Source organism: Leptinotarsa decemlineata, unplaced genomic scaffold (assembly GCF_025532065.1).
Source record: "Leptinotarsa decemlineata unplaced genomic scaffold, Ldec_3_MD MMD2_tig00026354_RagTag_RagTag, whole genome shotgun sequence".
Taxonomy (NCBI): Eukaryota; Metazoa; Arthropoda; class Insecta; order Coleoptera; family Chrysomelidae; genus Leptinotarsa; species Leptinotarsa decemlineata.
In genome coordinates this window covers 16,855,578-16,871,617 of record NW_027412702.1, presented here as the reverse complement: position 1 = coordinate 16,871,617, position 16,040 = coordinate 16,855,578, and the positions used below count along the sequence as shown (strand labels likewise).

Here is a 16,040-nt window from a genome sequence, read left to right as displayed (position 1 = left end):
AAGAAGTTATCTCTTCAATAAATCTCTGATTCGAAGGGATTTTCCATCAATCACATTTGAATAATGGTATGTGCAACTTGGGGAAAAAGTAACTCCGTATCAGTCGATAAGTCTTCCTTCAATCTCGAAACTCTCTACAAAGAGCCATCAATTTTTGTCTTCGCCTATCGCATTACACTTGAAGTATTGATGATTCAAAATTTTCTTTTCGTTTAAAGAACAAACAGAAAACGCTTCTCAGAGAATTATATATAGAAACAAAGTGTAATTTGTGGAAATAGGGTGGAAGTGAAAATAAAATTTTCTTGAAATAATCGCAGAAAAACCTCCGTAAAGAATGTTCGTCTGGGAAAATAAGAGCCGTTTTACTCCGGAATGTCAAATGTAAAGTGGATTTGCGAGGGTAATCATTATATATGTTGCGAAAAACCTACAATACTTCACCGGTTTCTTTGTTGCATCCATCGTGTCGAGGCAGCTTATCCTGTTCCGGTAAAGTGATTGCTTTATACCAGATATTCGGCTTTCCTGCATTGAAAGAATATTCATTTTTAGAATATTGAGTCTCTGGAGAATGTCATCCGTCGAAATAATAAATTTCAAATCCCGATATTGACATTTTCCAAAGGACTTTTTTCAGTTTGATGTAGGTTGGAATTTTGTTAGTATTTCCTATCGAATGAAGGAAAGTAATTTCAGACATGAATCATATAAGATTCGTGGTCTTTCAATTCAAAAAAATCAATAAATCAAAACCAAAATACATGAACAGATTTTAGAATCTATACTTTCAAATGCGAAAGTCACTCTTAATATTCACACATTCATCTTTGTTTCCCCGTAATGGTAAGTCCAAGGGATCTAAAATGTGCTTCTTAGTTCTTAGAGGCGCATTAATAAAGGATTTTCGAATTATCCTACTGGGGAGCTTCCCGTAGGTGTGAAAAGGGCGAGTATAAACAAATGAATATGTCGAGAACATTCAGAATTATATTTTGTTTTCAGGAGAATCTTTGGAATTATATACCAGTATAAATGTTCATGGTGATAATGGTTTGACACATTACTGAAAAACTCAAAATTTTTAACAAAATACAAAAGAATTAATTCTTTTATCAATAATGAAAGAAAAGAATTTACTTGCGTTGAAAATTATTTTTGCTTATTTTTAATGTCAATATTAATTCATTCGTAGATAATCGGAAATCACATTCAATGCCAAGCAATTACAGTCCAGAAAGCAAGTAATAAACAAGAATATCAAATTTCAACTTAAAATTAAAAGTGTGGTCAAAAATATAAAATAAAGTCCGCCGGGCACATTTCATTAACTCAAATATAAACCGCATCGGCGGTCCCTCATTATATAATGTGAATATATCAATATTGTGTGTAATTTCTATCAGCTGAGAAATGTTTCGGTTGTCACAAAACAACGTTGCATAGTTTCCTTTTTTGTTTCAGATTTGACTGAAAAACAGCAGCAGCAACAAACGGCTTTGTGGGAGCTCATAAAAACGGAAGTTGCTTATATAAAAACTTTAAAGGTGGTAACAGATGTGAGTATTTTTGTCGCATCCCGAATATTCTGTGAAGATTCTATAAAATTCTGAAGTTTAAAACGTGGTCAGCATCTTAGTTATTGTGGAATACATTTTGTGTACCAGAAGAGGTGAAATTTTGAAAACTTGATCACTCGTGTTGGTGAAATAAAAAAAATTGTATTCTTTCAATATATTGAAATTTTGTTACTTCTGATGGAATATGTTGGATCCCAAACTTTTTTTCGAAGACAAAACACAAGCACTACATGAAAATTTCTAAGGCGCTCTAAGCAGCGATTCACATTGGATTTGAATCGAAAAAGATTAATTCTATCTGGAGAAACTTTTGTTGGAATCAAATGTGCCAAGTCATTTGAATACTTTCCGTGAAAGTATCTATAGAAGAGAAAACAAATCCCCAATCTTTTCTTGATGTTCCATATTATCAAGGTTGCAAGTGATGTTCGCGTCTCCAATCAGGCGGATGGCTCTTTTCAGGATGGAAACCAGCAGCTTCAGGGTCTGCTAAGGGGCGGAGCTCCATATGAACAATACTCCAAAGAAGGTCTGATCTGAGCTTTATGAAGCATCAGAAGTTGAGCTGAGGTGTGTACAGTTTTCTGGTTGGTGTTCCAGTGTTTCAAGCTTTTGAGAAGCAACCTTTGCAACTCCAGCGACATGATCGTGCCAAAACATATTGGTGTCCATTTCAACTCCCAACAAACTTATCGAAGCAGATAGCAGAATTGTCTATCCTGACATTATTATATCCGGTTCAGAGACATTTGTCTTTTTGAAGAAAACCGATGCCTGGGTATTCGTGGCATTGAACTGAACCTGGTTAGTTTCACCCCAATTTGAAATCACTTTTAGATCCTCATTGAATCCAAATTGAATGACGAGACAAATATTTTATATTTGACATGCTTTCTACAAGGACTAATCAAAACTCGAAAGAATTATTTCCTGCTGGAAAGAATTTCAATATTCAGTCTGAAAAATATGAGATCTACAAACACAATAGAATATTCGTAATATGAAACAAGAGTCCAAATACATTTAACAGGTATGAATTGGAGGGGTTATATTTTTAGTGATTAATTTTTGGGAAAGAAAGTTTTTGGCTTTCTACTACTCCATCTTGATACAAAAAACAAGGATGAGAGAATCTTCCTTCCTTTCCTTGGAACAAAACAAAAGGATGAGGAAATCTTCCAAGGAAAGGAAGGAAGATTCCCTCATCCTTGTTTTTTGTATCAAGATGGAGTAGTAGAAAGCCAAAAACTTTTCCAAAAATTTAACAGGTACATTCGTTATGTATCAGGAATGAAACGTGTTGAATAAGATATTGGATAATTCTGAAATAGGTCAATTTCTATTGATGAAATTACATTATTTGACACGAAAATGTTCAGTCATTCACCCCAAGATTTTAAAATTTAATGAGGGATTATGTAATTGAGTCGAGGAGTTAAATTTTTACTATTCTCGCAATTAACAATGTGTACTCGACAAATACTAAGATAGAGAAATGTAATGAAACTTTTTAACGAAGTTCATTAAGTGTATAGAAACGATCTTCAACGAGAAATTTTACATATTTTGAATCTACTTAGCTCATAGCTATTTTTGATTTTTGTAATGATATATTGAAAACTTTGATTTCCAATATTCCAGGAAGGTTATGATTCATGTTTAACTTTGGAAATGAAAGGGTAGTTATTGTCCCACTCATTTTGATGACATTACATACTTTCTTCAAATATATTCAAAGAGATTGAACGTCTAATTTTAAATTATACAAATAAAGTCTGCAGGAATGTAGCTTATTCTCTTGCTATTCTATATGACATTTCGGCTTGGACTTTGAAGCTATTTTTAAGAAGCTACTGAACTGCGGTCTCAATCTGCCCAACCCCCAGTTATTGACAACGCTTTGAGGGTTTTGTGACTTGACGTCTGGGTCTCAATCTACCTACCCTCAGGCCTCGTCACTGATCTCAGCAACGGTTTCAATCTGCCTACTCCCAAGCGTAAACTGTAGATCATCTGGTGTGGTATTTATGTCCCTAGACAAGTGGAGAGGCGGGCTTGTGGTGGGAGCTAGGGTCGAGTTGGTAGTGGAAACGGGTGTGTGATTTGCAGAAATGAGGTGTGCAGAGTTATGAGATGTATGGCGTGACAGTAATGATCTTCATGAATGAGGTAATTTTTGTGAGTCATGTCGTTTGTTGAGGTAGTTTGTGACGTTTTTCAATTTCAATAGCTTTGCGAATCATCCTAACCTGGATAGTTCTTTCGGTAGCAATATGCTTTCGAAGCTTATTGAATGGCCTGTTTCACGTTGATGTTCGAAGAGGTATAAGACTGGATTCGATTCAAGGACACCAATCTTATGTTCTTAAGCTCTGTTGGAGACTCTTCTCTTCTCTCCGATGTTATTTTTAGAGGAGGCGGAACATGGACCTGTGCCTCATTGCGTATCGTGTCCTTTAGTGTTCAAAGAAAAATGGAAATTTGATTTTTGGCTGTGAATACTGTTCATATATCGTGCCTCTTCAGAATTCGGCTCACATTGTCGGTAACTTCATGAATGTAAGAAAAAAAGGTGTTAGGTGGTCCACCACTTCATCGGGCGTTTCAGGATGTTGGGTACGGGTTAGTTGAAGTTGGTTAGATCTTTGGATTTGGGATAGTCTTTTTGGCGAAAGGCGGATTTGAGTTCTTCTAGTTCCTATTGTGGCTGTATCTGAGTCTGATAGATCTGTGTATGAGAAAATTTCAAAACTGAATTCAATTGGGCAAGATGATGATTGACGTAACAGTTGGTATGGGTTGGTTTTCTGCAAACAATGTGTGAGAAGGAATCATTGGATTTTGTGATGAGAAGGCTTTTGTAGATTTTATCAGTTTCATCAACCTATACATATATTGACGCTACAATAAGATGCATCAATATCTCTTGCCAGTCGATTATACAGTAAAATCGAAGCAATGACGAAATAAATTAACAATGAATTACTTGAAATATGAATCAAAATCTGATTGTGATTCTTATAATTTCTCTTTGAATATGTTTGAATACGTGTTACGTTTAATGTGGAGGAGATCAGCAAGTCTTCTAAATCAATCTTTGAAAACTTTTTAAACGGGCTTCATAATTTTTCATCCTTTTTCAGCTCTTCCTCGCGTGCCTCAAAGACCTCCAATCGCATAACCTCCTCAAAGAGATTGACACTGACAAGCTCTTCTCGAACATCACCGAAATCCTTGACGCCAACGTGATTTTTTGGCGCAACACCCTCTTCCCTCTCGTACGTGACATGAGGAAGTACAAGAGGACGTCCTGTTTGGAAAATATGCTTGAAGGCGTCCACAGCATCCAGGACATTTTCCAGCCGTACTACAAATATTGCGCCGAGCAGAGCAGGTGTCAGCACTATTGCCGCGAAAATTTGGACAGCGAAGTTTTCACCGCCTATTTGACTTGGTGCGAAAGTCAGAAGGAGTGTAACAGGTGAGGAGTTTCTCATACTGTACATTAAAAAAAAACATTAAATATACAATGATATGGTCAATGTTCTTTAGGTACCTCCAGGTACCTATTGCGGGTACCTGCTATACCTGACCATATCATTGTATATTTCAGAGTTTGTTTGTCAATCTGCATCAGTTTACTTGAAAATGGTTTAATAAACCGAAACCGGACGTAACGAAAATTATTTTTCGCTAACCTATATACTGAAACTAAACAAGAAAAGGGAGTGTGTTTGTATCTCCGGATGAGAGAAACAAACAAGGAGATAAAACATTCAGTTTGTGATTTGCTTGTCTCATATATTATATTGCAGGAAAAAGTAATGAAAATTCAATGAATATGTTTTTTACCACTTTTATTTGTAACCAACGTTACTGCAGTTTCGTCCTATTCGGAAATTTTCAAACTTTTACAATAAACTAACAATGATTCATTACATTCGCCATTATATACTACCCCTGTAGGTACTAATAGAAATAGAGGTACTTGACTTGATTGAGTACCTATATTTGCAGTTCACAATGCGGATGTGCCAATTGAAATACAGGAAGGGTTGCAAACTCAATTATTTAGAATCCTTGGAAATCCACAAGCATAAACATTGCGGGTGCAACCAGTTAAATGATCAAATCGATTTAGTTTACTCGCCGGTTTTTAAATTGGCACATCCGCATTGTGAACTGTAAATTCAGGTACTTAATCAAGTCATGTACCTCCATTTCTATTAGTACCTACAGGGCTATTATATAATGGCGAATGTAATGAAACATTGTTAGTTTATTGTATAGGTTTGAAAATGTCCTTAAAGGACGGAACTGCAGTAACATTAGTTACAAATAAAAGTGGTAAAAACATAAAAGATTTCATTTCTCTTTTCTTCATTATGATTTCCTACCACGTAGTAACGCTATATCCATCAATTTATTGGCAATTCAATGTTTCTTTTGATTGCTTCGGATCCATAATTTCATAAATTACCCCTTACGATTTGATCTCCAAACTTGTTTTAAAAAATATGTCACAACTGCTATGGGAATAGAGTGGAACAAAATAGACAGAGTTCAACGGATGAAACCCCAGTTTGTGAGTCAGTTGACACACAAGTCAATTATGATTCCTGACGCATTTATTCTCTGATAGAGAATTGCTTGTAAAAAAATTATACTCTCTGTTTTGTTAAAGCTCAATTAGAGTTTGTAACCCTGAAACTGAACCTTCGCTTTTTCGTGACAACTGAATTATTAATATCACTTGTTCTATCAGATTTCAGTTTTAATCAGTTCAAAAACTGTTAGGCTCTTTGTTTCTTTAGGACAAGTTTTATCGCTTCATCGGAATTCATCAACAATATACTGATATTCTGTTCATTATTGATTTTTCGTTACCAATTTCATGACTTGATTATATTTTCCTAGGTTACGACTGATGGATATTTTGGTACAGCCGATGCAACGACTGACAAAATATGGCCTCCTACTTAAAGCTATACTCAAAAATACCGACGAGGATGTTGAGAGAGAGAATTTGCAGACTATGGTGAGAACTATGACTTATTCATCTTTTTATATATAGGAAGTTACTTGCGACGAATCTTTCAAAAAGAAGACGTTGCACTGATGTTTGTCGATTTCACTTGTATACTCTCAGCGGCATATATTTGGGATTGTGGTCCTGTCACAAGCACCTACAAAAGCATATGTCTCACATGACGATATTTCCATGCACTTCATGCATTTATTTGGGATGTATGTTAAATTTTCAGGAGAGACTTGCTTTGGCTTCCTTTTTCTCCATTTTCATACAAACAAAGTGGGATTCTTTCAAATAAAAAAACAATCAATTTCCAAATGAACTGTTTAAAAATGTGTCTTTGAGGAAGGCTTCAGGCTTTTCTCCAGTTTTCTCTGACGCAAACACATATTTGTAAACAGTTCATTTCGGAATCTATTGATTTCTTCATTTCTTTGGAAGATTCTCACATTTTTTTTTTATAAAAATGGAGAAGTGGAAAGCCAAAACCTTTCTTTCCCAATCGTTTGATACATTGTTATTGAATGTGTGGAACAAGTGTCCATAATTTTTCACTATATTGTATTTATTCAAGATAATCATGACTACTTCTTTTCAGTAAATACAATTATTATGGAAAAAATATCTGATACAAACTTGTGAGTCATGGTTTGACAGGGATTTTGATTTTTTTCTCCCATGTTCTTGTACACTCTTTTTTAACGGAGAAATGATGATGTTGATCATTGCCTACATGTTTTTTTATTGGTGTGATATCGACTATCAGGAGGTTCAGAAGATATGAAATTTCATGATTCATGAAATTATTTTCATTTATTGGATTCCTTATACATAGGGTAAAACCAGGATAGATGTCCCACTTTTTGAAATAACCACCTAATTTGAAAAATATTAATTTTATACGAATTATTTCAATAACGTAGCTAGCTTAACCCTCTATGTTGAATTACTATTACTATTTTTTAACCTATCAAATGAAGATTTTGCAAAAATTAGCTTTTCGTGTAAAATTTTTTTTAGGATAGATGCCTACCTGTATGGATAGTTGCACCACCTTACATTAATGGATCTATTGGAAACTAGAAACAGCAATTAATTACTCGTACTTAGGGTCAACTTTATTGTATTTCTAGCAGCATATCGTCTTCGCAATGCCCTCGATGGAATACCAAATTGTCGGGATATTTCGTTTATCCCCATGGTTTATCCACATCGAAAGCTGACTGTAGGTTCTCTGTGGTCCACGAACATACTCGAGCTCGCAATCCTCCCTTTCTTTCATAATTTCGTGGCATAGTTCTGCTGTAATCATAAATGACAGTGTATGAAAGGATAGATGCCCCCAAAGGCACCTATATCTCAAAAAATCAGGACAATTATCCTTTCTGATACGGATTGATTCGCATTTTTTTTAAATTAATTATACAAAAAAGAATATATTTGCACCTAGATGTAGACTCAATGAACCAGTATATTGACGTAATAAAAAATATAACGGAATTTATTACTAATTATAAAGTTATACAACGCAAGATACTAACCTTTGATTCTCTGACGTGTTTCTGAATGTCGTCGTAGAGATAAATACACGCACGAGCCAAACGCTTCTACATCACACAACTGTCCTTGGGTAAATGAGGTACGGGGTGACTGCGGCTCCTACTATAGAATTAATTCTTAGTCTCGAGTTAGGGAAGCTTTTTATCTATCTATCCCGGTTCTACCCTATATGAATACATTTTTAATCATCATAATATCAACCGTAGTTTGATATTATGATGATATATGAATAAATTGAACATCATCATACACCTGAATATCAACCAACAGAGTCTCTGAAGGTTTTCATTCTTACAGATAAAACTAGTTGATGAATTTGTCAACAATGTGAACTCGAGTCTCAAACATCGGCAGGATAAGGAACGATTGAAAGGAATCATCGCCAGAATAGAGAGTTACGATATAGTTGTGAGTAGTTTTGTAATTCAATTATATTTTTTCTATATCAGCAGCCTATTTAAATTTCATACTGGTTAACTATTGAACGTGGACCATGACACCGTGACCATTTTTTTTTATTAATATGCTCTATTTTATCATTCTGTAGACAGACATTTTTTTAAATAACTTACTCAATTATAGAGGATCAAAGTTTCCCCCTCTAGAAATATTAAATTTACTCCTGAAAGTAGAGAAATTATTCCATAAGTATTTGGAAGTAAGGTGAAATGATGAAAAGACTAAAAGATGGAGATCGGGAGCAATTCTCTGATGGAAACGAATCTGAAAAAACTGAACCCACAATTGAAGTGGACAATAAGAAAAATAATACTCCAAACCGCGTTTCGATGTTCCGATAATTCCGGCGAAAACAAAGACAGAAATTTCTTTAAATAGATTTAGAAATAACACGGTATATAAATATATAAATAACGCATTTCAAACAATAATACATTCAGCAAAATTTTCTTAAAGATGTAGATTCGTCCTAGGTCGTTCACAATGTTTATCCATATTTATGCATCATATTTTCACGATTTTCCATTTTAGGAGTCCAAAGACGACGATATCGAGAAGATCCTGAAAAAGGAGAAATCGCTGACCCAACTGGATTTAACGAGACCGATGTTGAACTGTCCCGTCGAACGAAAACGTCATCTGTTACTCGAAGGCGATTTAAAATTGAAAGACAGCGGGGCGTCCAAGGTAAGCCATCATTAGTGTGCCAGTTCTCTTTTCCAGTTTTCTCTAAGCCACTATTTTCGATGCCTTCATTTTTGTCGGTTGCAATAAGGAATAAAGTAGGAACTTATGAAAATAACCGTATTTGAATTGCTGTCAACTCTTCTTGCGGTACAATAAATAACTTTGATCAATAACTGAAAAGTACAAACTGAAATCATTCAATATAATATAAATTCACTTGTTTCACTATCGCTTGCTAACTCTGTCGTGATTTGTACTGAATTGTTTGATCCTTCTGCTACCCACCTCTCATAAACAGTGTAACCCGTAAAGTCAGCATCATATGGGCCTTTTTTCAAAATCTTTGTCCAAAATTTATCTTCGACATCATTCTCTGCTTTGATCAAGATAAAAAGCAATCATGACAAGTGATACTTTATAGTGAGACTGTAAACAGTTTACAAAACCCCAACCGCTATTGTATAGCGAAACGCGTGTTGCCGTTTTGTAAAATATTCAGTGAAAATCTATTAAAAACCAATTACTTGAAAACGTTATGAATCTTAATCAAATATAGAACAATTTCATCACACTTGATTGTCAATTCTGCAGATATTTTACCACCGTACAGAGTTGTTTGGAGGGTCCATTACTATATTTGCATCATTTAACAAGTTATAAGTTGAACAAAATACAAAAATGTAAAACAGTATTCAATATTTATAAACAAATTGATAGAACAGTTGATCACAATGGCTACAAACTCAGTTTGTTACGGATAGTGGTATCCCGGGTGCGCATCCGTTCGTCATTCATACAATCACGACGTTTCGGCAAAATCGCAACATGGGTCCAACTGCATCTCTCACCCTGTGAGAGGAGGATATTCGTTTGGAAACTTTCTGTACGCCAATGGGTGAGTCCGAGAATGGTAAACAATATTCTCGATTACGGAAACGAAACCGTACCTGATGTGTGCATTTTGTTTTTTATCGGAGTGCTAGAATGTATTATTCCCATCAGTTTCGATAACATGCTAGAAAGATTATATATAAGTTGACCGAATAAATCATACATGGAAATAAGGAATCAAGAAATGTTCGTGGTTTTGTGACTGGTAACCTTGAGAAGAAGTTCGTGTGAATTTCAAGATGAAAAATGGAAAAATCACTTTCAATTTTACAATAAACAATTTATTCAGATATGTACCTACCCTGCGATAACTGAGAAATAGGTGAAAATGTGATACCAAGAAAAAAAAGCGTTTTTGAAAAAATCTAAACTTTGACTCTATACGTTATTCATTTGTTTTGAGTAATGAATCACATAAAAAATTTTAAATGTTCAGACAATAGAATGAAATGTAACATAGTATAATACATTACGTTGGAATGAGGTATTCCTAGTGCAAAAAAGAATACTGAGAACCATAACAGGATTGTCAACTAGGGATTCCTGCAAAAATGTGTTCGTTAATTTTAATATTTTAACATTGCCTTGCTTGTTTATATTTGAACTGTGTTTACATGTTTTTAAAAATGACAATGAAATCTTTCTGATGAATAGATGTATCCGCAATGTGAATACTCGTCAAAATAATAATTTGTTTGTACCATATGTCAGAACAAAGCTGGCATATAACTCACCAAACCTGATGGCTCCCCGATTATTCAACCATTTGCCAATGAATATAAAGGAGAGCAGGTCTCAAGCCGAATTCAAATATCCCTTGAAATATTTTTTATGTTCTCATAGTTTTTATACTATTGAAGAGTACATGTCCCATTAGTTTGTAAGTAGTACCTAAGATTTTATCACTAACGGCTCCTACACAATGTAATGAATAAATTTAACATTTTTTTTACATTTTTTTACATAAAAACTCTGTCGTATTTTATGTATTTTACTGGGTTATATTTTAATGTAGTATATACTTATATACTCGTAATATTCCTAGTTTTGTGAATTATTTTTATCATTATCATCATTATTAATATCATTACCATCATCATTATTATCATATAAAAGCTATCCGCTACGGCAAATTTGTGAACACACTGTGCGATAGAGCACAGGATGGGTTGAAATTAATAGAAACAAGGTGTAAGGGACACTCACTGTCGACTAATCCCAAGAAGACAGAGATGGTCCTTTTCACCAGGAAAAGAAGTTTATCAGGCTTAAAACCTTCCGAAATCTGCAAAAGCAAACTTCTCTGAACTGGTGAAATACCTTGGTACTACACTCGACATTAAGCTAACATGGAACTCTCACCTACAGAGTAGAGCAAAAAGAGCATATATGGCTTATCAGCAATGTCGGAGGACAGTGGGACGCACATGGGGTGTTTCACCCCGTGTGGTCACTTGGATCTACACTACAATAATAAAACCTGTGTTAACGTACGGAGCCATTGCATGGGCTAAGCCTATGGTGAGAAACGCTTACTGCGCAACCTCTGCTGCAGGCAGCCAGTGATACAATTGAGCCCAGGTTTGTGTTCAATAAACCCTACAAATTACAAATAAAACAGAACACAGAGTCAGATGATACAAATGCAATACACATATATACAGACAGCTCAAAAACCAAAGAAGGCTCAGGATGTGGAGTTTACTCCAGATCACTAAGCCTAAGAATTACGTGGGGAATGGGAAAAAATACCAGCGTGGTTCAAACAGAACTGGCTGGTATCTCAATCGCCTCAAAAAAAAAATAACCAGGAAAGGAATTTCTGGCAAAAACATAACAATCTACACTGATAGTAAACAAGTCCCATTAGCCTTGAACAGACAACATGTTACCTCAGGGCTAGTAATAGAGTGCCACCAAGATTCAGCCAAAGCCTCGGTGTAGATAATAACATTATCCTGAGGTGGGGTAAAGGGCACGACAGGAGTAAAGGTATTCGAATTGCCGACTCTTTAGCCAAGGAAGCGGCTGGACTAAGAATTTTAGGATCCAGTAATACCTACGGCCTGATTATTTCGACAATTGCGAAATTAGCCGAACGTCACACCCATGTTCAATCCCTAAAGGGATGGGATGGAATCAAAGGATTCAATCTTGCCGGGAATACCTTGGGTGACCCTGGGAAGCTGGCGCCGAAGGAATATCTGGCGATGATCAGAAAAAACCTTCTCTTAATAGTAGGATTTCTGACTGACCACAGTCAATTAAGGGAACACACCCATTATTTGGGGCTAGTGAACACACCTCTATGCTGGATGTGTGAACAGAAAGATGAAACTGACTTATATATCCTATGCGAGTGTCCAGAGTTATCGTCAATAAGAGAGTGTGTGTTCGGCGAATCTTGGCCTACACCTGCCGATATAAAGAAGATGTCTTGAAAACGACAGGATGGATGATGACCTAGGAGGACAACTCCTTGAGAGGATGTACAATGGGTCACATGTGGCCTAAGTGCTGTGGTCCTACGCTCACCCTCTCTACTTTACAGATACAGATACCCGCTACGGCTCCGCATGGGTGCAATGGTGATATAAATTTACCCACCGGAAAAGGCATGGAGAAACACTTACAACATGAAACGAATCTCATCCCCATGGAAGGGCGTCCCAGTTTGAAAATTAGGTAATCCTCTCTTAGTGCGCATCTAAGACCTAAGAAGCACCTATACATATACCAAATTTTAGCTTCCTAGGACTCACCAGTACGCAGAAATAGATATGAATGAGTGAGTGTTAAGTGAGTGACTTTCGCATTTATAAATATATATTCTATGTTTTCTATCGATAAAAGAAAAATAAGTAGCCCGCTCAAACGTGTTTTATGTATGACAAACTTTGAAAGGACTATTCCGGATAAAGCAGCTAAAAGAAGTAACGAATCAAAGAAAAACTGAATTTGTTCAATGAATTGGAAAATTCTGACTATTATTATATGATTGCGGTAATACTTGGCTTTCTACTTCTTTGTCGTTATACAATGAATATCGTAATCGTTCGAAGAAAGGAAGAGAAAATGTGCAGATCATGCGAAATTTATTTCAGCTATAAAGTGTGAAAAAAACTCAACCAAAACAACTACTTTCAAAGATATGAACACTGAATTACACTTTTTCCCATTCAGTTAGTACATCGAATACTCATTATCGCATCAAAAAAACATTCAATTCACAGTAATGCTACACAACTTAATGTATGATAAGCATCAATATGAAAACTTTACTCACATATAAAACATTCCAGCTATGGGTGAACTTCAAAGTTTTTGGCGAAGAAACTTGTTTTCACTTCTTCATCAGCATCAATTTGAATAACTTTGCAAAACAAAGTACTTACTCATTTTTATCATAACATGACAACTTTGGAAGATATAATTCTTCTCTCGTCACGTTGACAGTCTATTGAAACATTTATACGGCTATTGAATTCAAACGTAGGATGTTTTTTATTTGAATTTTTTTTTTCATGACATAAGCAGAATTGTCGGTGATTTATATTCGTTGTGAAAAGAAATGAGTCTTGTGAAGTTACCCAAACTGAAGCTGATGAGTATATTTGTCCGAAACTTTGAAGTTCGCTAGAAGCTTGATGGTTTTTCATATAAGTGAATTTTCTTATTGATACTCCAATTAGGAATGTTTCGAGTAAAGAGATTTCTTTGTAATTCAGTGTTCATATGATTGAAAGTAGTTATTTCAGTTGCACGTTAGTAATCGAAAGATTTGTGTGTGATCTACACTTCTTCAAAGAGTTTTTATTGAAAATATGCAATTTTTTCCTTCCTTCGTATAATGGCTTTCTACCTAGTAGTAGTGAATCTCAAAGACACAATGAGAGAAATATATACGTTGTGCTTATCACATATATCTCGATGAAAAATCACCTCATACCAATCACCACATTTTCCACTCATGTCTATGACAGACCTTCCGTATTCCAGTTAGTAACAATTTCTTCTTCATACACTAACTTCGACTGCCACTATTTCTCTCCTCGATTTTTTCACTAATTATAAATTCTCTCCACTTTGCCTTCTGTTCTAGATGGAGGTGCATTGTTTCCTTTTGACGGACATGCTGCTGGTGTGCAAACCGTCGACGAAGAAAGGTGGCGCCACCATGCGCGTGATACGGCAACCGTATCTCGTCGACCGCCTGGTGGTGTCCGAATTAAACAGAGAAACGCCGAGTCTGGCTGTCATCTACAAGAACGAATTCGATATGGCCGTGGCGGCTTTCATCTTGCAGAACAATGACGCTAAGAAGATTAAGGTTAGTATGAAAATGTTCGTTACATCATTGCCGGATGCAAAGACATTTCTTCAGATTTGAGGAATTTAATTTTAAATCAGAGAAATAATGATTTTTTGATCGCATGACAAAAAGTTATCCTGGGCTCCAAACTATATAATATTTTATTACCAAAATGTCTACCTTATTAAATCATATTTAAATAAAGAAACTGTTATATAACCTGACTAGATATATGTGAAACGTTTTCTATCCTTATACGAGGAATTTAGCAAATTTCGGATATGCGGTTGGTTATTCGGATATGCGGTTGGTTACCTCGTTCACCGGCAGATGGGACGATGACAAACCTGTTGTTTGTTGTCCGTTTCAGCCTAGTTCGAGGAATGATACTCTGAACGAATTCGATTTTCAATTGTCGGAATTCATCGACTTTATGTTGATGAAAGTGGCAAAACCGAAACCGGTTCGCAAGTGTGTTACAATAATTGAAAATCTATTTCGGCAGTTGAAACAAATTCATTTTTCGCCAGTGGTTCAAATTCTACCTACCAAAATATTTAAACAATTCTATGGATTTCTGATCATTGTCTAGAGGCTCCAGAATATATCATCCGGCTACACTGGTTAATGTGTAAATATTCCGGGTAACGTTCTCTCCCGGAATGTAGCCGAAAATGAGGTTCATGCACACTGGTATTTCGGCAATTTTGGTTTGTTTACTTCTGCTGCTTGTGACATATTTACAGTTCGGTTGTTTGTTTGAGTACGATGTGTTGGTCTAATTATGCCGACAATGTAGTTTGCTCCGGGTTGATAGTTCAGAAGTAAGGAGGTTGTGGTATTTCAATTTCAATCTGGAGTGAAAATATGTTTGTATTTCTGTCGTAGGTTGTTTCGATGGAGGCTTTATCTAATAGTCCGTGAAGTCATGTTGCTATTTAAATAACCACGTTGATTCTGGAGACAAATTTCAGGATAGTAGACAGCTGCAAATCTATATTTCCAGGAATTATTTTCATTCATTTCATATTCACTAGTTGCAACTTGAGAATTTTCATGATGAATAATTCATATATCTGAGTTTATGTATGGATGTTTAGTGAGCCAAATGATAATTTCAGTTTATAAGTTGGATGAATTGAAGATGAAGAACTTTGTGGAGAAACGTTTATTTGAAGGTGGTTGACAATGTTTCATGGTGAATTTCATTAGTTCGGACTTTCATTGTCTAAATCCACGAAAGAAAAAATGAAATCAAAATGAATATCTGAATATAACAATTATATTAAGCAAAACACCTCCGAAATGAATTTATTTTGTTGTGATTTCATTTCATATGATATAATTGTTATTTTCAGCTATTCATTTCAATTTTCATCGGTACTTCAAATCATTTTGAACTATATTAGAAAATGGAATTCCAAATTATGAAATTCAGTGGGTAAAATTGGTTACTCCCGATTTCTTCAGACCCAGATTTTTTTTTGCAGCTTATACTACACCTGATTTTACTAATAAG

The 16,040-nt window shown here is 35.3% G+C and overlaps 1 protein-coding gene across 5 annotated transcripts in view; it reads left to right on the top strand.

Moving 5' to 3' along the window:
* The window catches only part of LOC111514053 (uncharacterized), a 453,014-nt gene that overhangs the window by 419,709 nt on the left and 17,265 nt on the right, over nt 1-16,040 (top strand). For all 5 annotated transcript variants that reach the window (XM_074184385.1, XM_074184384.1, XM_074184383.1 and 2 more), the window contains 6 exons: nt 1,465-1,559; nt 4,724-5,061; nt 6,498-6,618; nt 8,470-8,580; nt 9,163-9,318; nt 14,312-14,539. In XM_074184385.1, coding sequence (XP_074040486.1) covers nt 1,465-1,559; nt 4,724-5,061; nt 6,498-6,618; nt 8,470-8,580; nt 9,163-9,318; nt 14,312-14,539 — 1,049 coding nt within the window. The remainder of the gene's footprint in view (nt 1-1,464; nt 1,560-4,723; nt 5,062-6,497; nt 6,619-8,469; nt 8,581-9,162; nt 9,319-14,311; nt 14,540-16,040) is intronic.